Source organism: Haliotis rubra, unplaced genomic scaffold (genome assembly GCF_003918875.1).
Source record: "Haliotis rubra isolate DU_JTF1 unplaced genomic scaffold, ASM391887v1 Scf232, whole genome shotgun sequence".
NCBI classification, from domain to species: domain Eukaryota; kingdom Metazoa; phylum Mollusca; class Gastropoda; order Lepetellida; family Haliotidae; genus Haliotis; species Haliotis rubra.
In genome coordinates, this window is record NW_025766359.1 from 734,681 (window position 1) to 757,185 (window position 22,505).

Sequence of the window (22,505 nt, forward strand, 5' to 3'; positions counted from 1 at the left end):
TGCCTCATGCATGTTCAAAATATTCACTTCGACTCCCACGTCCAAAAACTAGTTGCACTGTTTGTCAGCAACTGTTATGACATTGTCAAAGCTGCACCTAATATGAAACCAGACCTGCCACGTATTGTTTTGACGTGTAGCAAAGAAACATATGTTTTTCATAATGTTTCCGTTCGGCGTTTCCCATGCACGGTTTTAGCAAAGGTTCCCAGGGGTCCCGCTGATGCGAATTGTACTGACACAATCCTCACGAAAGTCTTCACAACTCATCTTTGTAGCGTACAAAGTATGACCAGTCACAATGCGCCCTCTCTGATGGATTAATTCTGACTGCAGGTGGCAATGCACAGTGAAATCGTAAATTGTGTCTACGCTTGGTATATTTCATAGGAATATGCGACTACCTCCCATGGAAGATACTCATGTACTCGGCTATCACACAAAGGCTCAACAAGCTATTGCCTAATGCCTCCTGGAATTCCTGTGGATAAATATGTAAGTTCGGAGCCTACTAAAATCTATTCTATGATATTGTGATAACAAAATAAGTTGAAAACTGTTGTTATGAAACGTGACAACATCCAAAAGTACAATGGTGTTGACCTTGCCACAGGATCAGGTTGACTGACGGTGGACCAAGTCCTTCATACTTTATTCAGTTCTTTGTTGATTAATTATTCATAAAACAATGTTGCAATTACCATTAAAACTGTTTGTCATACGTTGTACTGACGTACAACACTCTCCCTCTTCGCAGGAATAAATTCGAACATACTGAGATTTTTACTACACAGGACCTAAAGCCGGGCTGGCGCCATTGAAACAAACGTAAATGCAGTAGGATCGTAAATCTTACGATCGGATTTGCGTACGTTTCCCGATAGTTTGGTTATCATACCCTGCCCACTGGTGGTACTGATCACAAACACATGCAAAGCCTGGTCAACTGTTCACCAGAAACAAATTGGGAACGTATGGTCCAAGTCAAAACAGGGAATTGCATGGGACATAACTTTTGTGACTGATGCATCAAATTTTGAAATGTCTGCCAAAAAACCTTTTGAAAGGAGGTATACTACCTGTCTGTTTGAATGATATTCTTGAGAGTGGGAGGGGTGTATGAAGTGTGTGACTTTTCCCCTCCTCGGGGAATTATTCTTGTAAATTTGACTGGTATATTTAAGAAAGAACAAATAAATATTCTTGCAGAAATATTATTCATTTTACATGAAAATAACATATATCGTATATTATTATTATTCCGCCGAATCACGTACGCACGAGTGCACACAGCTAGGTATAAACTAATGTTAACAGTGGGCCAAATAGTTCACATCCACGTAAAGTTCAGCAAGTGTCGGCCGAGAAAACCACAGAGACGAAAACGTAAGAAGCACAATTAAAAAACATATGTTACGGATATTATGTTTATGCAGACATGTTGCGTTTCTGACACATTTTCTTCTAAACGTACATTCAATGTCTACACAATGAAATGTATCCCATACCGATTGTCATGTGTAATATAATGCCTTTCTCAAACGCCTGGCATTGTCACTGTACGTGCAGTCGAAATGGGACATAAATATTACATGCTGCTATATGTGCTTATTTTGTATAATTTATGATCAATACTGTATGGTGCGTGCGTGTACAAGTATCGTGCTCAACTCACCGACCAGTGGACTCCAAGCAGACCATCTTTCCACTGTAACCAGGTGGCGAATCTTCATTGCAGGAATGTTCAAGGGTAGATTTGGTATTGCTAAAACGTCTTACACCATAACATGCCTGACGTAATGGGTTATTATCATGATCATGGTTTTAGCCTTTGTTTTCCTTGCTCTAAATGGAAATGATTTTACAATATGTATTACCATTCCTAGATTGTGCATGTGTTCAGTTGATAATATTAAGGAGCATGCTCCCTCTATCGCTACTGTCTGTTATGACGTTCTGCATGCCATGTACAGACATGAACTGACAATATCATTTGCACATAACACCCTTCAAATTGAAACTAAACTATTTATTATTTCAGTCTAATAATCTATTTCATCACATTACATTAAATGTCAACTACATTGTAATTTGCTCCAATATCTCTGATCACAATGTTAATTGTTGTTAAATGTTAACTTCAATTTTGTATGTGTTAGATTGTGATTTGACGCTTGGGACTTGTAAATCCCAAAATAAACAGAACCTTAGCTTGGTTCAAGTAAACACGTTATGACATATATATTAATGATTGCGTAGAGATTCCGGAGCCAGCACCGTTATCCCACCTTTGGTAACCAATAATACAGTACCTGAAGCATTTTCACACTTTGACAAGTCTGACAGCTGAAGCTCTGAAAGGTTATTTACGTCAGTGTCCAATGTTAACACCATTTGTTAAACTAACTGATCATCCATTGGACTATACCATTATCGAAAAATCGTGAAATAACAGATCTCATAAAGACCCTAGCGGTAAATAAAACCAGCGGTCCCGACAATTTGAATCACATATTACTAAAATAATATATCAATATCCAAAGCCAATCCTCAACGTGCATTATTCAATTGATCTTTAGAACAAAGCATCTTCCAATCACAGTGGAAACTAGCGAATTGTGTGTAAAGCCATTGTACGAAAAGGGAGAGAAATCCTACCCTTCCAACTACAGGCCTCTTTCACTTTAATCTTGTCTTGAGAAATTACTTGAGGGTCTTGTTTTCATACTTAAGCAAACTGTACACATGCAATACTGAAACAAACTGTTTCCAAACATCAATCGGGATTCATGCCAAACAATTGTACTGCACATCAACAGATCGTATTTTTTTATCTACATGTAATTTGCAATTCTCTTGATGATCACAAATACTTTTGTATGGTATTCTGTGCTATTTCGAAGGTATTTGACAGGTTACGGCACAAAGACGTATTACATAAGTTAGAATATTATGTTATTACTTGTAAATTATTAGCGTGGTGTGCAGACTCTTTCAGTGATGTCACAACCCCTAGTGTACAGTACACAACCCTGTGCACTTAAAAGAACCCACGAAGCCCTTGGTATATGACAGATGGTGGCCACATGAATACGTGCAAACACCTAGTTGCGGGTACAGCAACGTGCAATGAACTTGGACAAAGTATTGTGACTATGTGTCCCAGTCCACCCAGCTGTGAATGGGTACCTCGTAAGGGTGAGAAAGCCGTGAAACTCAGTGCGCCTAGTGGTTGCAAGAGTTGTATGCTCCCTGAGGAGTTGAGATTGATAATACGATGTGCCGTTGAGATTGACATCCAGTGATCGACGGAAATACCAGCGCTTTGAGCATGTTCTAGTCACGTGGATATGTGCGCTTCATAAATATCATGTAATAATAACATAATTGAACAAAGGTCCCCGAACAAAATGTCGAACAGGTAGCAAACTACAAACACCTAGGTGTCACTATATCTCAAGACACACAATTGATTAATATCAACTATTGCTCCAAATATGGTTTCAGCTAATCGTAAACTTTAAAACAAAACAAATCGATGCAATTTGTCAATAGCTGATATGACATTTGTAATGCCTGATCGTGAATACTCCTCCTAGGTATGAGGCAATTGTTCTGCCTTCAATGAAATTATGCTTGAATTAATACAGTTGGAGACTGCAAGAATCGTTTTTGGTGTAACCACTTTTGCCTTAAGAGAGAGTTTGCATTTCGAAACACTCTGGCTACCAATAAAAGCAAGATGAAAATTTAATAAAACTTACGACTGTACACAAAATAATGCGTAACGAATATCCATCATACATATGTTAAGAAGTGTTCCTCTGTACCTGAATTTAAAACAAAATCCTTGAGTTTTTCGACGTCCGAATTATTTCAGTTATAGAACACGCAAAATTACCATTATACACACACGACTTAGTCAAAGAAGCAACAGTTTGAATGATGATTTATCATAGTTAATTAATCTGACACTACTTCTTGCTCACGTGGTTCCGTATGCGTAAAATGATTTTCTGTATTATTTGGAATGCAAGAAATACACCTAAATACGTAAATCTTTGTTCATCAACATTCTGAACATGGAGTTCAACCCAACTTGGAAACAACGCACTGTTTAGAGGCTGCGTAACTACCCGGAATACGAAAACGCTTGCGCGCTACCCATCTTTGTGCGCGACGTCCTTATTTCGGGCCGATTCTGATACAAGTAAACCGTAATGATCGCCAACGCTGGGGACAATTGCACTAGTGCTGGAACCAGATACAATGTAATAGGGTTGTGTTCACCGTTTTACGCCTACCAACCGACGAGTGCCGACGGAGGAGTGCGGGCGTGCTGTCGTCACCTTTCCTCAAAGGATGTTCTTGGAAGGAGCCTTTGTGCCTTGAGACGTCAGCCCCAGATTGTTCAAAAGCTGGACGTCACGTTGGTACAGAAATGGCGCAGGTTCCCTACTGCTGTGTTCGCATGTGTAAGGCAGACAGTGAGCCTTGAGAGAGGGGGACAAACGCGTACTGAACAAGTTCCAATACAATGAAAGATAAGTGAAAGACTTCTTCTATGATGAGTAAAGCAAGATTCATTAGAATGCCAATCTATATGCGACATGAAATTGATAAATATAGGAATACATTAAAAGAAAATAAGCACGTGCCATAGTCAGCAGGAGTACATACAGTGGCATATTTCTTGTGCATAGAATCCTACCTATAGTATAAAGGTGAATCGGAAAAAGAAAATTAACTAAAAGAATCAGTTCAAACATCACTTTAAATATTCTTATGGCGAGGCACAGCTTACAAATTCACTTATAATTTCACTTACACGTGGTACAACACACACACACGCGCGCGCGCGCGCGCGTGCATGCACACACATATCACCAGACAGGGGTGGAGCTGTCTTAGGTTTCAGTTTCTGTAGAAACTGGGGAACTAACACTGAATTAAGTATGTCAAAACATTCAATTAGACATATATACTTAGTGCTTACTTCACTATACTCTCTGACGTGGAAGCTACAGGAGTTGTTGCTGATAATATAATGCAGTTATATTACCAAATCATTGAAATAAATGCTATTTTCTATCGATGTGAAAATTAACTATTTATAACGCGCATTTAGGTGAAAATGAAATGCAGCATAAATCTAAACCTGGTCATATACGATTTCAAGGGTATATAAACCAACGTCATCAATGAAAAACATGTACAATAATTTCACACGTTATAAATATACGAAAAAGTACATTTCAAAAGTTGGTTACATGAGCCTCGGACGATACGTTTTATTCTTCAGTTGCTTATATTTTGGAAATACTGTTCCTTCGTAGAGTGCTTATTCAAGATTAAAAACTGCTAAATGTTTTATTACGTGACAACCCGTGAAGGTCCGGGTTAGAATGAACCTTCAGTCGTAAGAGGCGACTAACAGGATCGGGTGGTCAGGCTCGCTGGCTTGGTTGACACATGTCATCGGTTCCCAATTGCGCAGATCGATGCTCATGATGTTGATCACTGGATTGTCTGGTCCAGACTCGATTATTTACAGACCGCCGCTATATAGCTGGAATATTGCTGAGTGCGACGTGAAACTAAACTCACTCTCTCATTATTTATTACGTGACTCATTTCTATTCATCCAATCTTGAAATTTAGAACCACAGACATAACTTAGCAATTGAAACTAGCCGTTGGTCTCATATCCCAGGGGCCGGTTTATTGTTACCTTAACTTTATTATAGATCAAGTTATATTATACTTTTTCCCATGTGACATAAACCCACCTGTAACTTGTAAAGCTTACGGTTAGCTACCTGTTTTGCCATTCTTCCAAGCTCAAATCTTTTATCCCTCCCCCGTCAACTGGACGCCATTAGTTCACTTATAATAGCCTTGTTGGTATTTGAAGAAAACATGGTGGATATACTCATCATTTGGCTTGGGCTTCTGACTCTCAGCTGTATTAGTGGGTGCATTACTATGTTATTTAGATATTCGGGTTCCGGGTGAAGTATATTCAAACCGGAGTACACGCAGGCGTGTAGCAAGCCAAAATCTTCGATAGGTTGCAAAGTTATATATTTAGATAGTTTCAAGGAGATCTTCAGCAAAAATCATGTGTAAGCCCATGCTTGTTTTTATAAAAGTAGCCTGACACAGGGCAGTGACCGGAGGATACCCAGATCACGTTTTGCTCCTGCATTTATGTTTCCATAATCATACTAAGCCCTTTAGTGAAATGCTTGCGAGGCGTATGAAGCATTACCTGTATCACTGACCCCGCGATGTGCATAGCCTCCAGTACAGATAAAATAAACAATTGCACCGATAAGCTCACTTATTTATTTAAGTCATACGCATAATCATTCCATGCTTTAAAATAGCGTACAACTTAACGAGGCGTCGAACGTAGTAACGACAGAGATTTAGTTTGAGCTTTCCAGAAACTTTGAAGTCGAACATGAACCACCTAAACTACCACCCTTATCCGAGAAATAACACCAAATGGGGAGTTAAAATGCCGCACATTGCAGGTTGTTGAAAAACGTTCACTGCACACTGTCTTCGAGGCACAAGTATTCAAGCAAAAATAGTGGACACAAAAATGAATGCCCTGTGAACAGTTCTGTTCATCACTGTTCGGCGACAATGAGACCTCAACCATGCTCTGTTCTCCATGGTTTCGGCCACCTCGGTTCAGCCTTCGTCTCAAGCTGCACCATCAGTTGAACAGGCCTTGATTCCTTTTTGGAATGATATGTGTAAACTGAACACCATGACATCTACAAGGCTGATGTCATCAAGCTGTCTCTCATTTTCCAGCTTTAACAACTGTGTATTCAATTTGCATCTTGTGCCAACGTTCCATGGTCTTGAACGCGACCTCGTTTTCTGATTGGATGATAATGACTTGACATTTGTCTGGTCGCTCGTGTTACACTAAACGATGTTATTCATTACGTACGGTTGAGAATAGTGTCTTGTGTTAATAGCTAAATATGCAGACTGTAAAGTTGTTCTTGTTGTCTTATTTATTCATAAGAATTGAAACGCCTGTGGATCATTGTACACTTGAACGTACTACCCAAGCACATTTATAATTGACGTGAAGTGAGAGTATCTTTTTCAGGTGTGGAATAGTTCATCTCATGTTAGTCACTTTTCGTGACTTAAGAAAACAGGATGATCAAAGCCTGGTGCATGTTTTTGCAACAGGACAACTCCACCAGTAATGTCACTGGTGCCTAGGGGTAATGTGAAACGTTTTCAACAGTTGGCGGTTGGAGAACAGAAGAATTTATCAGAATGGCTTTAATTTTCTCACATGCAGAGTGACAGTGATGAAAGCAGGAATTAATGGTGACACTATATATCAATGTACGATCGGCAGATTTGCTGTAATATCTTTGATGACAACCTGGGAGAACCCTAGAGCATACTTGAACCAGAACGGCGTGACTTTTTGTCTGAAGTCACCCGAGATGAGACTTACTTGGCGCAGCAGTCTGCTGAAAATGCCAACTCCCCTTAATTAGGTCAAACGTGCTGACGTGTTTGGCATCGCTGATTCTATTCATGGCTTCATCGATCCTTGGTGGTGGGTATTCTTGGTGTACACCTAAGGCACAGAACGTTTGGTCGGTGAAGTATGTTAACTGCACCTTACATATAACCTCTACTCGTCACCCTCCGATGACCGGACGCTCAGCTTCAGCTCTTTGTCAAGCCGCTCATTAGGCCGGTGAGCATCACTGACAAGAGCATTTGTTGTCTGTAAGTTATATTATCCCGTCTTTTTCATTCTTATGCTCGTATTGTGTGCTGGTATGACATGTGTTTTATGATATATGCAAACTTATTCACCTGTTGAAAGTTTTAAGTAACTCTGATTTTCATGCAATAGCGGTACTATCTTGTATCTGGTAGATATTTCTGATATATTTATGGCCATGTTTCACATTGTAAGTTACATATCTGGCTGGACTCGTTTAATGGCACTTTTAGTGGCTTAGATACAGTCCTTATGGTGATATATTCAGAACTGATTCAGTAGTCAGTAGGCTTGTTGTGCTTTTCCTCTGAAGAAAGCACAATATCTGTTCATTGAAGTGGAATGGCAAGCCTAGAGTGGTTGTCTTCGCCGAGGTACGGACTTCCTGTTTGAGTAGCCTATAGCTGCAAGGTGAAGTTACCACCGGGAATCGCTGAACTGGGTGGTCGGGTCAAACGTATTTTCGTCACGGGGCAATTTGGGGCCAGTTCTGACTTAATCCAGGTGTTACTATGTTAAACAGATTTGCTGTTATATGTTCAGTAAACCTTTTCAGTAATCCAAGAATATCTAATTTTCTCATTATTATCAAGCCTAAACCAAGTTTCTTTTTATTGTGAAACGAGAAGGACTGTCTCCTGTGTAGTCAGGGAGTCAAGTCGTTCCTTTTTAGACCAAGAGACTGTTTTGGAAATATTGCCTACTGCTCCCTATCTAGAATGGCGAGGACATTCACTCATTAGAGCATACAGAATAATTATGTATCACCGCCCACGTGTTTATTGTTTACTGATTGTCTTGTCAGCGTGTGGATTTTGTCATCTATACATCACAGCTGACTCTCACGTTTGATAGTTGAAAAGACTTCATGTTCGTTCATTGCTTATGTACCAGGGATTATTGTTACAACGACTCAGATACTATACTAAAGGCTGCCCCTCGTTGAAGATATTTAATCACCCGTGTATGTTAAGGATCGATAAAGGTCTGGGTCTGACCACTTCCGATCATCGGCATGCGCGAGACTTTCGTTAATTATTGATGGTGACGTGACGGTTTATGCATTCAGCGATTGTGAAGAACCTCTCGACTGTGTTTTTCACAAACCGCGCCCGTTCACAACAGCGTTCATGAAGGTAATAAACTGCATGTTTTGGAGTGCGCAAATCGTTGTTCATGGCACATTTATTCAACAGAAAAGGCAATGACGATATGTCATATTTTAATTTTACATTTTAGTTTCTGATAGTAAGAACATAGAAGAAGAAGTTTATTCGTATTCAAGGCCTCGTGGGCAAAAGTATAAAATTATGTATACATAATTTTAGTGCGCGTGGACATCGAAGTGATTATTGCCACATAATACAAATTACATTGGTAGATTTCGTTTAAAAAAGAATGCAAGATTTTTTAAGCATTCGAAATTTTGCAAAGACATGAACAAATTGAACTTTTAACGTGTGGGATGGGTATAAAAATAACTTGGTAACCAAAGTTTTCTGCTTTCATCATAGTATGGACAAACCGATAAAAAGTGAAACTCATCTTGGATGAATTTTAATTACATTTTGTAAACTTCAGTAATTCAGTATTTGCATTTTTATCATGTCGATATTGCTGTACATTAGGTTTATGACTCATGCATCTAAATTTACACTGAGTATGTAGTAGGTCTCTATTCGGAGTAAGTTTAAAAATGTACAGCTCTGGTTCAAGAACAGTCTGGTAAGCACAATACTTATGTTGGAATGATTATGAGATTAATTTACTCTGATGTATTTGATACTGAAAATCTTTACATCTCTGTTTGAAACATTGCATAAAACACGGTATTTCTCCACAATCTTGGGAGATCCATATATATGAAAATCTAGCCCCCATTAACAAGATAGGAACATGCGACACCCAACTAACACCACCATGGTCGTCATATGACTTAAGTATTAAATTAGAGTGTAGAGAATGTATCACCGCCCACGTGTTTATTGTTTTACTGATTGTCTTGTCAGAGTGTGGCATTTGTCATCTATACATCACAGCTGACTCTCACGTCTGATAGTTGAAAAGACTTCATGTTCGTTCATTGCTTATTTACCAGGGATTATTGTTACAACGACTAAAGGCTGCCCCTCGTTGAAGATATTTAATCACCCGTGTATTTTAAGGATCGATAAAGGTATGGGTCTGACCACGCGCATGCGCGAGACTTTCGTTAATTATTGATGGTGACTTGACGGTTTAAGTATTCAACAATTGTGAAGAACCTCTCGACTGTGTTTTGTTTTAAACATATTTTATTCATTCAAGAAAAGGATTGGGCACAAGTCATCCAACTTAGAAAAGCCCTCTCCAGATAATTAAACAATTCATTTTACAACAAAGTACACAAGTGACAGACATAGGCCAGGATATGTACAACAGATGTTAACCGAGAAAGCGTTTTGTTTGAGAGATATAGATATGTACATATTTGAAAACATTCTGGTTTTCAGTGATTGAGAGACCTTCATTGCCATGTAAGATAAGATTAATATCAATCAGTGTTCTATGTTTGACAATATGTTCTAAAGATTTTAACAGTTTATGTCTTTGAATAGTATACAATGGACATTCAAGGAAGTAATGAAAAACATTTTCACATCTATGGCCTCATTGACATGTTGCGTAATTTTTTGCATTTATTCTATATAAATCATAATTAAGTGTACTCGTCATATATCTTAATCTAGTGTGCATAACATTGAACTTCCTTATTCCATATGAATAATATAAAGGTGCGCATTTTTCCTTCACGTGGATATAAGATTTAAACGAGGCAACAGAGTCGCAATTTCTAATAGCTAAGGGAATATTATTCCACAATTGAACTTAGTTGATGGAATAAAAGATAACGTTGAGTACCTCAGTCTTGTATATGCATATGGTTGACTAAAGTTATTGGAGTTTCTGAACTCATAACTTGTCTGGTTGCCTACTACAGGTGGAAGTAAATCTTGAAGAAAAACTGGTGTCAGACCTTTTTGAATTTTATAAAATAATGTAAATTGCGTCTTCTCCTTCTCTCAGAAAGTAAATCCCATCCCGTTGCATAATACAATGAACTGGAAGATGCATATCTTGGAAGACCAGTAACTATGCGCGCTGCTTCAAGTTGAAGTTTTTCTAATCTATTAGCTTGTTCAATTAAACATCCATCCCATACCTCCCATACTCAAAGTATGGCCTTATAAATACAGTATATATTTTCGCTAGTGTTGTGCTATTTAGTAGGAACCTTAATTTCCGAAATGCTCAAATCATTTTAGATATCTTTTTAATAATGTTTTCAATATGATGATGCCAATTCCCGTTAGACGTGAAGATTAAACCCAGATGTTTATGAAAATCGATTGTTTTTATATTGCAGTTATCAAAGTTCAAATTAATGTCTTTTCGGCCATCTTTCAAAGTAAATAATATAGCTTCAGTTTTTTCCGGATTGTAAGAAATTAACCAGACCTTTGCCCAATCGCTTAATATTTCTAGATTTTCATTCATGGCTCTTTCCATCACTTGTTTGTCCTTTGATAAAGTTCCCAGTGTAGTATCGTCAGCGAAAAGCCGAGTTATACAATGTAGCTTATCAGCTATCTCATGTACATACACAATAAAAAGAAATGGGCCTAAAACTGATCCCTGGGGAACTCCTGCTTTCAACACCATAGGCTTGGATAACGACCCATTAACAAAGACTGATTGATTGCGATCAGTTACATAACTATTAAACCAATCAAGGAGTTTTCCACTGACTCCGTACATCTCTAATTTAAGCATAAGCCCTCTGTGCCAAACTCTGTCAAAGGCCTTTGATACATCGCAAAAGACCATACAATAGTATTCTTTGTTATCGAGTGATGTACAAATTTGATCATAAATTTCTACAAGTTGATGAACAGTAGAATGACATCCCCGGAAGCCACACTGATATTTGTAAAAACAAATCGTTTGACACAAAGAAATTATAAACATGCTTAAACAACTTCCCATCACAACTAATAAGTGAAATTGGGCGATAGGTTGATACAACCGAATGGTCACCTTTCTTGAATAAGGGCATAACATTTGCATACTCCCATTGGCTAGGATACACACACAAATTTAGTGACATGTTAAATACTATGCACAGGACTGGACTTATGGAATTAACAGTTTTTCTGAGTAAGTGGTGACTAATCTGGTCTGGCCCAGCAGCTTTCTTAAGAGGTAGACATTTAATGATATCTGAATCCTTATTAACTTCGATTTTAATGTTTTCCAATACCGCATCGGTACGCTTGTCAAAATGTGGTAAGCAAGTTGTATCTGCACCATTTAAATTAGATATAGACTCAAAATATTCATTTAACATATTAGTTTTATCAAAATCTGAAAAAGCTGGTGGACAACCTTCATCTGCATTTCTTTTCAAAGCGGGAATGAAGGGGGCAGAACCTGACGTCTTGATCAAACTGCGGAACATTTTCCAATATGATGATCTATTTTCACCATAAAGTTCGAATACAAATTTGAATAAAAATGTTCTATTGCATAACATTTCATATTAACTTTATTACGCTGTTTTTTGTATTTCATAACATCAGTTTCCTTCCGTGTTCTCCTAGCTTTTTTCCTCAGTCGACCCCGCTTCCTACTTTCACGTCGAATATTTGAATCATACCATGGTTTGTCATTAGATCTTATCATCACAATTCTAGAAGGAATACGTTGTTTGGTATAATCGTTAAAACGTTCATAAAATACACAGCAAGCATCTTCAACATTAGAACAGTCAGTATTACTTTCAGGCCTGTAAACTGTGCAAATGAATAATGGTTTTTGTGGAAGAAATATTTTAACCCATACAGATTCATCATACATATTTTCAAGATTTGAAAGTCTGTCAAAAGATAAATGTCGAGATATATACATCATAACACCACCCCCAAAAGCATTTCTATCTCTACGTATCGGGTCATGAAACTTTTCCCAGGCCACTGTTTCATTATATATGCTTGAGTCTAAATGAGTCTCCGTGAAACAAACAACATCGTATTCAGATAAAAAATCCGACAAATAACATTGCTTGTTACGAATACTTCTAGCATTCAAGTGAACAATTGACAGTAAGTTGTCTGCCTGAACAATATGTCCTGGGTTAGACTCTAGGTCACCAGCAAGCTAAAGTAACAATAGAAAAATCAGGATGATATTGACATTTGTAGCCTGTGATTGAAGCAGACATAAATACAAAAACAAGCAACAATCTTTCAATTCCAACAATAGTAAATTACACACAGTTTCTGCTTCAACACATAGGAACCTGACTAGTACATTTTTGTCAGCAAGTAAGCTACTGGTTTTCGAACATTTCTTATTGCTACTAGAACACGTGAAACAGTTGAATGACCCGATCGCCGCACGGTGTTGCGTTATGTCATTACCCATACGGCTTGTTGATTTCATGTTGGTAGATACACGTGCGGATACCAAATCGTGTTATCTGCAGACATGACAATGAATTTGATTATATATCATAGGTTGGCAATGCAGGATTTCTCAATTGTTCTAAAGAGGAAGAAAGAAAAATGGATATATACAGTGATTCAGTTTTGGATACATGTGTACTCGGAAATGTAACTTGAGAGTTGTAAACTTTAAAGGTGAGATTAAGAATAGTATATACACAATTTAATACAAACATTAACAAGAAGAAAGACAGAATGTGTTGTGTGTTTATATGGTACATACAATTAATAAATAAACATATATTTACATACTTACATATTTGAATACCTTTAACATATAAGCCAAGCATGAATGTGAAACACATTTAAGTCACTATTGACGCCTATATTTGTCGAGGTCAGATTCTCTTTGAAAGATACGAATGAGTCCTTCCAACTGTTCACAGATATACACCATACTGCCATCGTATGTCCAAGTGGAATAGATCCTCTGCTCCTTCTTCAGGATCACAAACCGCGCCCGTTCACAACAGCGTTCATGAAGGTAATAAACTGCATGTTTTGGAGTGCGCAAATCGTGACGATATGTCATATTTTTATTTTACATTTTAGTTTCTGATAGTAAGGAACATAGAAGAAGAAGTTTATTCGTATTCAAGGCCTCGTGGGCAAAAGTATAAAATTATATATACATACTTTCAGTGTTCAAATAACGTGTTTTGGAGTGCGCAAATCATCCGTTCATGGCACATTTATTCAACAGAAACGGGAAGTGAAGATATTTTTGTTTTACATTGTAGTTTCTATTAATAAGGAACATAGTTTCCTATCTTAACTTTAATCATGTATATATTTTACTGAACCAGATACGTGTAGACACACTCGAACAAATCACCGTGTTTTCGTTTATTATTTATCTGAAGCGTCATGGGCACACTGTATCGTTTGTAGATGTTGATGTTTGTCAACTTCAGCAAAACTCGAGCTGTGGCCGGAAACAAGGGATGAAGATTGCAAATTGTTCCTATCAAACCTGTTTCCCATGAGTCATTTACCACCAGCCTACAGTTCAGGATTTTCTACAAATCACCACAGCTTCACTTCACATCACTCTCAAAAACCAAACAAAGAGGCACACGGGCATATTGATTCAAATATACACTGAAGCATTGAATCAAATGTCCTCCGCCCAATAATCCCATATACAAAATAAGTGAAAGTAATGTAATCATGAGTTGTTTTATGTTTTAACTGATTATTATACCGAAATAGTGACCATATGCTACTGCAAACACAATCCCTGGGCTCCGTAAAATATCCAACCAAACCGCAAGACGATCATAATCACCGCTGATCGTTCACAGTTGTGCATACAACTTGTCCGTGTAGTTGCTAATACCTAATTCAGCTTTATATTTTAATTGTTTATATTCATTTATCATAACGTAAGTCCCAAATCTTTCAAAGTACATTTAAACTTACCAACTTTTTTAAAACGTAGTATTTTGGTGACTTTACGTTTGGCCAACTTTTTCTACAATCGTCAGCTGCTGAAGGGATGTTGTAAATCCATGCAGGTAGCAAAGGTACTGTAAGTCCCCACGGTCCCTAGTGTGGTGATCAGCCTTCAGTAGCTGGTGATCTATAGCCTGGTTTTATATTGTATTGTTGTCTATAGTGATATATTTTTATGTTAGCGTACTAGTTTTAAATTAAGAGCTGTCATATTCTAGTAGTTTTACTGTCCTTCGATGACAGGTTTTTATTTTCCCAATTTATTGTTTTCTATATTGATATAAATTACATTGTCCTCGTCCCGATATGGCTGAAATATTGCCGATGTGGCGTTAAATATTAATTCACTCACTCATTTATCATAACATGTATCGTTTTATACAATAATATTTCATCTTTGTGTACATTTTACAGAACTTAGTCCCTCATAACTCCTTATAGGAGGGGAACATGAAGTAAGAAACGGATTCGGGATTGGGGATTCGAATCTCGAATCTGAATTTTTTTTCAGATTCGGAATTTTTGCACATTGGACACTCGGCATTCGGTATTTTGAACTCATATATTTCATCCCCCTTCTAAAGTACTAGGTGCTCGTTGTATACCTGGGTAACTACAGTTTCCGATATTTCAACCTCAAATCTGAGTTTTCTCAACATTCGCGTTTCTGGATTTGAATCCCGAATCTGAATATTTTTTTAAGATTCGGAATTTGAATCTGAATATTTTTTCCATATTCGGGATTCGAATCCCAAATCTGAATTTTTTTCACATTTGGGATTTTTGCACATTCGACACTCGGCATTCGGTATTTGATCTCTTATATTTCATCCCCCTTCTAAAGTACTAGGTGCTCGTTGTATACCTGGGTAACTACAGTTTCCGATATTTCAACCTCAAATCTGAGTTTTCTTGGGTTTCTGGATTTGAATCCCGAATCTGAATATCTTTTTCACATTCGGGATTCGAATCCCAAATCTGAATATTTTTTCACATTCGGGATTCGAATGATGAATCTGAATTTTTTTTTCATATTCGGGATTCGAATGATGAATCTGAATTTTTTTTTCATATTCGGGATTCGAATCCCGAATCTGCATTTTGTTCACGTTCAGTTTTTTCTTGTGCACATTCGGCATTCGCCATTGGGCATTCGGTATTTGGTATTTGAACTCTTATCATGCATTTCATTAACACATTTGGAGAGTGAGTGAGTGAGTTTAGGTTTACGCCGCACTCAGCAATATTCAAGCTATATGGCGGCGGTTGGTAAATAATCGAGTCTGGACCAGACAAGCGAGTGATCAATAGCATGAGCATCGATATGCGCAATGGGGAACCGATGACACGTGTCAACCAAGCCAGCGAGCCTTACCACCCGATCCCGTTAGTCGCCTATACCAACAAGCATGGTTTACCGAAGGCCAATTCTAACCCGCACCTTCGCGGGTATTAACACACTTGGAACTCGGAACTTTACCGTCCTTGTAACTATACTCTTTGCACCTTCACTTGTCAAAATTTGGAATTCGAATTCCCCAATATTGTACATGTAAGCAAAATAAAACCTCAAAAACGATATTTCTTCATTCAGCAGAAACGTCCAATAAGTCGCTCATCCTACATTATAGAACCAGTCACAGGAACCAATGAATGAATGCATGATGAATGAACGAAGGGATGAAGTTTGGCATTTATCCAACTAACCATAGTATTTCTAAATACGGGTTTGTGGAGACTAATGTATGTTTGAAAAAACTTGCATTTTTATCACTAAAGTTAGGTGGTGACATGTGAAGCTACTGCAGCATCAGTGAGGTTGTGTGATGTAATGAAACCTGCAAACTACGATGCGAACAAAGATAATGTTGTACACTATCCAAAGAATGGTTAGCTACAGCGAAAATGGATACTGGGGCACTATTCAGACCGATGAACAATCCATCTGTTGTCTCAACCCACCTATGAATATCTCATATTGTAATTACGATGTATATTGAAACAGCACGTTTTTCTAACCCCCCTACTCCTATTCACCTGAGAACCTGTCCCTTTTGCGGAAAGGTCGAAAATGAAATACATTTCTTGTGTGAATGTGACTTTTATTATAATCTTACATACGACTTATTTACCCTCTCTCTCAGTTTGTATAATGTACCCATGAAGATATATATAATTTATTCATTAATGTAAAGAGTCTTCAAAACTTTGAATTTAATATATTGTTGGCTAATACTATATCTAAAATGTTTCATGGGTGTACTTTACATACAGTTGGGTAATTCTTAACATTTTATTAGTATTTTTTATGTTTAAATGTATTTGCTGATATGTGTATATGTTTGCATGCATGTTTGAGTATGTTCGTATGTATGTATGTATCCCGAATATGAAAAAAAAATATTCAGATTTATCATTCGAATCCCGAATGTGAAAAAATATTCAGATTCGGGATTCGAATCTCAATTGTGAAAAAAATATTCAGAATCGGGATGCAAATCCTGAAACCCGAATGTTGAGAAAACTCAGATTTGAGGTTGAAATATCGGAAACCCGAATGTTGAGAAAACTCAGATTTGAGGTTGAAATATCGGAAAACCGAATGTTGAGAACACTCAGATTTGAGGTTGAAATATCGGAAACTGTAGTTACCCAGGTATACAACGAGCACCTAGTACTTTAGAAGGGGGATGAAATATAAGAGTTCAAATACCGAATGCCGAGTGTCGAATGTGCAAAAAATACCGAATATGGAAAAAATATTCAGATTCGGGATTGGAATCCCGAAAATGAACAAAAAATTCAGATTCATCATTCGAATCCCAAATGTGAAAAAATATTCAGATTCGGAATTCGAATCCCAAACGTGAAAAAAATATTCAGATTCGGGATTCGAATCCCCAATCCCGAATCCGTTTCTAACTTCATGTTCCCTTATAGGAGTGGCTCAACTTTTATTTTTTTGGGTACTGAATCTATTTTATTTTGAGGTGAAACTTTAATAAACAATCTGTCTGTCTGTCCGCTAATCAGTAGCGACAGGTTATGTTTCCAACGCTGCAGCCCGCTGCGTTACCCAGATATGTTCCTGGCAGCAAACTCGGATACTCTGCCAGTGTTACTGTCATGAAAGCTAAATCACCAAGGACAAAGGGGGTGACAGCGCGGTACTCGGGATGCAAGGGTGACATAACATAGGGGAGGTCGGCATAATAGTCATGTTTTTCCAGGATCATGTCAATGACAGTGGTGTCAAAAGGGACAGAAACTTTAATGATATGTATTTTATTGAATATACCAAAAGCGACAAGGTGAGGTTTGTGGATCTGGATGCCTCTGAGGCTGTACATGGAACTTTTCTGAAGAACGTTATTATTATCATTTTCCAGGACGCCCTCTATATTCTGGGTGGTACCATGGATGGATGTCTGAGTCAAAATGTTATTAAAAAATCACAAGACAAGGAGAATCTGTGTTTTTCCAATGTTGGTTCCTCATTGCCAAGCAGTTCAAGGTCATACATGAAAAGGCGACGAGTAAGAGGTGTTGGGGATCTGTGCTAAGAGGTCCAGGATCATGTTCTTCCTCCCCGTTGAGGAAAGGTCCGACTGTATTTGATAGCAAAGTAAAGAAGTAAAAGAGGTTATGGTGGCCAATTCTGCCTCTTCAAGGCTCATTATTTGATTCAACAACTGGCATCCCTTTCTGACTTTATTCTCACTCCAGAAGACATCATGTAAAGACTCAGACTGTGTATTCAGTATTCACACACTTGGCGAGAAGCCAATAACCTAAGACTAGTTTTGAAATATTTGATTCAATATTTAATTTATGTATAGTAATATTGGATACAAGAACACGATACAGAAATCTAAGGGACCACGGAGGTTGAAATTTGGTATTTTACTGACATCGACTATGACACAATATATGAACGGCGAGATGTGATAGAGTTTTGACAAACGTGCTGTGTTTTCCATCTGGAGCCAGCTGGCGTACTCCACTAAATATTCATATAATTACATTTAACAGTTTAACCGACACTCTGTTTATTCCAATCGCCAGCCAGGCCGTAAAGATCATTGCCGAACAAGGCTTGACACAAGGCAGTAGATACCATGTGACAATTGTTATATATAATTATTTGTTGTATTTTGTTTTATAATTGTTAACAACCATTAACGCTCATAAAATATATAGATGTTAAATTTTTGCTTCCAGATCAGTCTTTTGGCATAGAGGGCTCCGCTGTGAGAAGATAGTTTTCAGTTGCAGAATCACTTCTGGGTCTGACTCCGTACTTCATTCAAGTTGCATGGTAGGTAACAGTTTGTAGAAGGCTTCCTGTACATGTTGTTGCCTGTTGCCTTTCAAATTGAAACAGTATAGTATCCAAGAAATCTATATTCGAAATAATTCAATGATACGAAAACTTACAGAAGTGTTATCCGATTCACAAATTAAGTAAAATGTCATTGGGAATCAGTAGTAACACTAAAGACCAGCACATCGTGTTCTTATACAACGCCATTCCCTTCAAAACATCTACAATCTGATCAAACTTGACCTTTTCTCTAATGAACAGACACTGTGAATAACCTTCTAGGCTGTCCGTGATGGCAACACAACGTCTCCTCGTGGACACGAGAACCTATCGGTAAACTTAAAGCATCGGTCAACGAATAACTGCCCAAGTTCTCGCAATGGAACGGGAAGGGGAGTCTATGCAGTAGCCCTGTCAGGTTGAAATGTCAGTCCAAGACCATTTAGCTGCATTAATGGCGAACAGACCTGGTCCCGGTACTGTAAGATTCCTCTGGACCATGGTCATAATCAACTGATATCGACCGTTGGCACAAAATGCTCCTATATCCATTACCCTTTCTCCTTCCAAATCGGTCAACATCCACCAACACAACACAACGGGGCGGTGGGGTAGCCGGGTGGTTAAAGCGTTCGTTCGTCACGCTGAAGACTCGGGTTCGATTCCCCACATGGGTACAATGTGTGAAGCCCATTTCTGGTGTCCCCCGCCGTGATATTGCTAAAGGCGGTGTAAAACTAAACTCACTCACTAACACAACACTGTACGTGACGTTAACCCCTCCTCCGGCACACACCTGTACCCTGCCATCGCCACTGGTTGTATCTGCGGACCCATCGAAAACGCTGAGCAGGGTATAACTGTGTTAGCAAATGTCCTGTACATGGTCGACTAGATGACAGGCAGACGATTCAATCTGGTCCGTGTTGACACTAGTGGTGTCTGCCAGTGGAGGTGATGTATTTTTTATTTGAACGTCATATTTGTTTGACATCATTCACGGTGCCCCAGGCCCTGGGCCATCTGCAGCTTTTCCCGTCTGTAGCACATGAGTCATCAGACTGTGTATTGACAGACGACTAGGGCACAAGGCTTGTGCAACTGTTGCAACTCATTAAACTTTCACATGTCATGATCACGTTGCTGATACTCGTTTTTTTACATAAAACCCCTGTACGTGCGATAAAGAGAAAAGAAAACATACTGAATAATAGGCCTTCAGTTTGTGACAGGAGGATCATTGAGGTGAGAATGGGATTCCTATGCAGTGCACTTTGTGACAGACCTAAGAATCCTACACCTGAACATTGGATAACGTAAGCCTTGTAGACTGTGGCAGATCTATTAAAGTGCGAGTGTTTGGGGAATCAGCTCGCTTGGCAAGAGGTACCACCATACCAACCCACACACAACACAAGACCTGAGTGAATAAACCACGATTTTATTACACATCCACGGAATGATTTGTGACTGTCTGTCGTATTTCATGCCTATTCCAGCAATCATACGAGGGCTATCAAAAAGATTTAAGCCTAGAATAACTGTGTGATATTGAAGATATTGTATCATTCACATAAACGTAATATTGACATGCACGTGTCGCTAGTTTCCAGCTTGAGTACAGAGCAGTCATAACGCTTTTGGTCCCAGAGGGCCACCCGGCGAAGGACATTGAAGAGCGATTGACAGCATTACGAGTCCTGAGTCCCATGGGGTTGCGATCAATGGAATTATTCAGTGTCCTTAATACAAGTAACATGTTATTTTGTGATTACAGAGATGGCTCACGAAAGATGGCGTCATCATCTGGACTATGTCATCGTCTTGCTTGGCTTTGCAGTTGGATCTGGGACATTTGTGAAGTTCCCATACCTTTGTATGCGTAATGGCGGAGGTAAACTGTGAACGACTTTGTGAATAGTGTAATCTTTTGTATAAGTCATCATTTGATTACACATATATATCTCATGCTTGATGGTCGCTCATTTCTTACCTTTCTCCTACAATTTATCTATCCATCTCTCTTCATTCTCCCACTCTTGTCGTATTCTTACCTGTCAACAATCTGCTTTGGAACGTAGACACACAGTTAAAGATCTGGTCCGCAAATCGTGTAACTGTGACATTTTTAGGAAGAATACCTTGAACCTTATTCATAGAAAGAAAGTGGTCGTGTAGTGAGTACTTGAATTTCAGGATCATCAGCCTTGGCACTAACTAGTTGCGTTCGAGAGAGTACCGGTCCAAAACCAGGAAAATGCAACATATTTCTATTTTGTCACAATGCTCAATATTTTCTGTAGGTGCATTCCTGATCCCGTTCGTAATGTTTACTATTATCGGAACCATTCCCTGTGTGTTTCTGGAGATGGTCATCGGACAATACTCGCAGAGTGGACCTGTCAACGTTTGGAACCTGTGTCCACCGTTTAAAGGTAACATGTTCTTGTGGTATGGTTGTAACAAAAGTACTTTCTAAATAAATATATACCGGCGAGTTGTGAAGCAAGTACAGAATTAACATATCCAACTGACTTGATGTGTGTATGTTTTCATGCCTGTGAGTATTGTATGGAAACAGCTGCAAACACATGCCATCCTGAGCGTGAAACCAAACTGATGGAACTGACTGAAGTAGTTGTGTGTGCATCTAATGTTTTGGCTGCAGGTATTGGTGTGGGAACAGTGATCATCATGTTTCTCTACACGGCGTCCTACAGCGTCATCTTTGCGTGGTTTGCCTACTATTTCTACAACTCCTTTTCACCGTCCCTTCCGTGGGGGCACTGTGGCAACCCGTGGAATACGGAAACGTGTATATCTCATACCAGTGATGACAACAGCACTTTAACTGAGGACACAGAAATGCTGACCAATTCTACCCGTGTCATGTATGATGCAGACCCCACTAATATTACCTCTGTCGCCGGGATGACTGCTACAGAGGAGTTCTGGAGGTAATTACAGTTTGGTTTTTACGCCGCTTTTAGCAATATTCCAGCAACATCACGGCGGGGGACACCAGAAATGGGCTTCACACATTGTGCCCATGTGGGGATTCGAACCCAGGTAATCGGCGTGACGAGCCAACGCTTTAACCATTAGGCTACCACACCACCCCTGAGGTAATTACAGGAATAATCTAATGATTATACAACTAAATTAAAAACGAGGCACATAATATTACATGACTTTCCATGATATGGTCCAATGGCATGATAGGAGATCTGATTTCTATTTTTGGAGAGAATACAATGTCTACTGGCTGTTATAATGTAGAAGGTATTCATATCTTTTTCAAACGGATGACCAAGTTTCTGTGTCGGCGTTTCCAGGTAACCGATGGTGTCACAAGTAAACTTATTTGAAACCGTCAGCTTTAAATGTTAGTGTTTCATTTTAGATA

General features: G+C 38.6%; 1 protein-coding gene across 3 annotated transcripts in view; it reads left to right on the plus strand.

Moving 5' to 3' along the window:
* Positions 1 to 22,505, plus strand: part of LOC124278161 (sodium-dependent dopamine transporter-like) — an 89,482-nt gene that overhangs the window by 60,966 nt on the left and 6,011 nt on the right. For 2 of the 3 annotated variants that reach the window (XM_046713896.1, XM_046713894.1), the window contains exons 2-5: positions 18,997 to 19,093; positions 20,877 to 20,993; positions 21,403 to 21,534; positions 21,768 to 22,056. In XM_046713896.1, coding sequence (XP_046569852.1) covers positions 20,879 to 20,993; positions 21,403 to 21,534; positions 21,768 to 22,056 — 536 coding nt within the window. In that variant the 5' untranslated portion in view covers positions 18,997 to 19,093; positions 20,877 to 20,878. Of the gene's footprint in view, positions 1 to 13,706; positions 13,805 to 18,996; positions 19,094 to 20,876; positions 20,994 to 21,402; positions 21,535 to 21,767; positions 22,057 to 22,505 lie in introns of all 3 variants that reach the window. The other variant, XM_046713895.1, reaches the window with a different exon arrangement.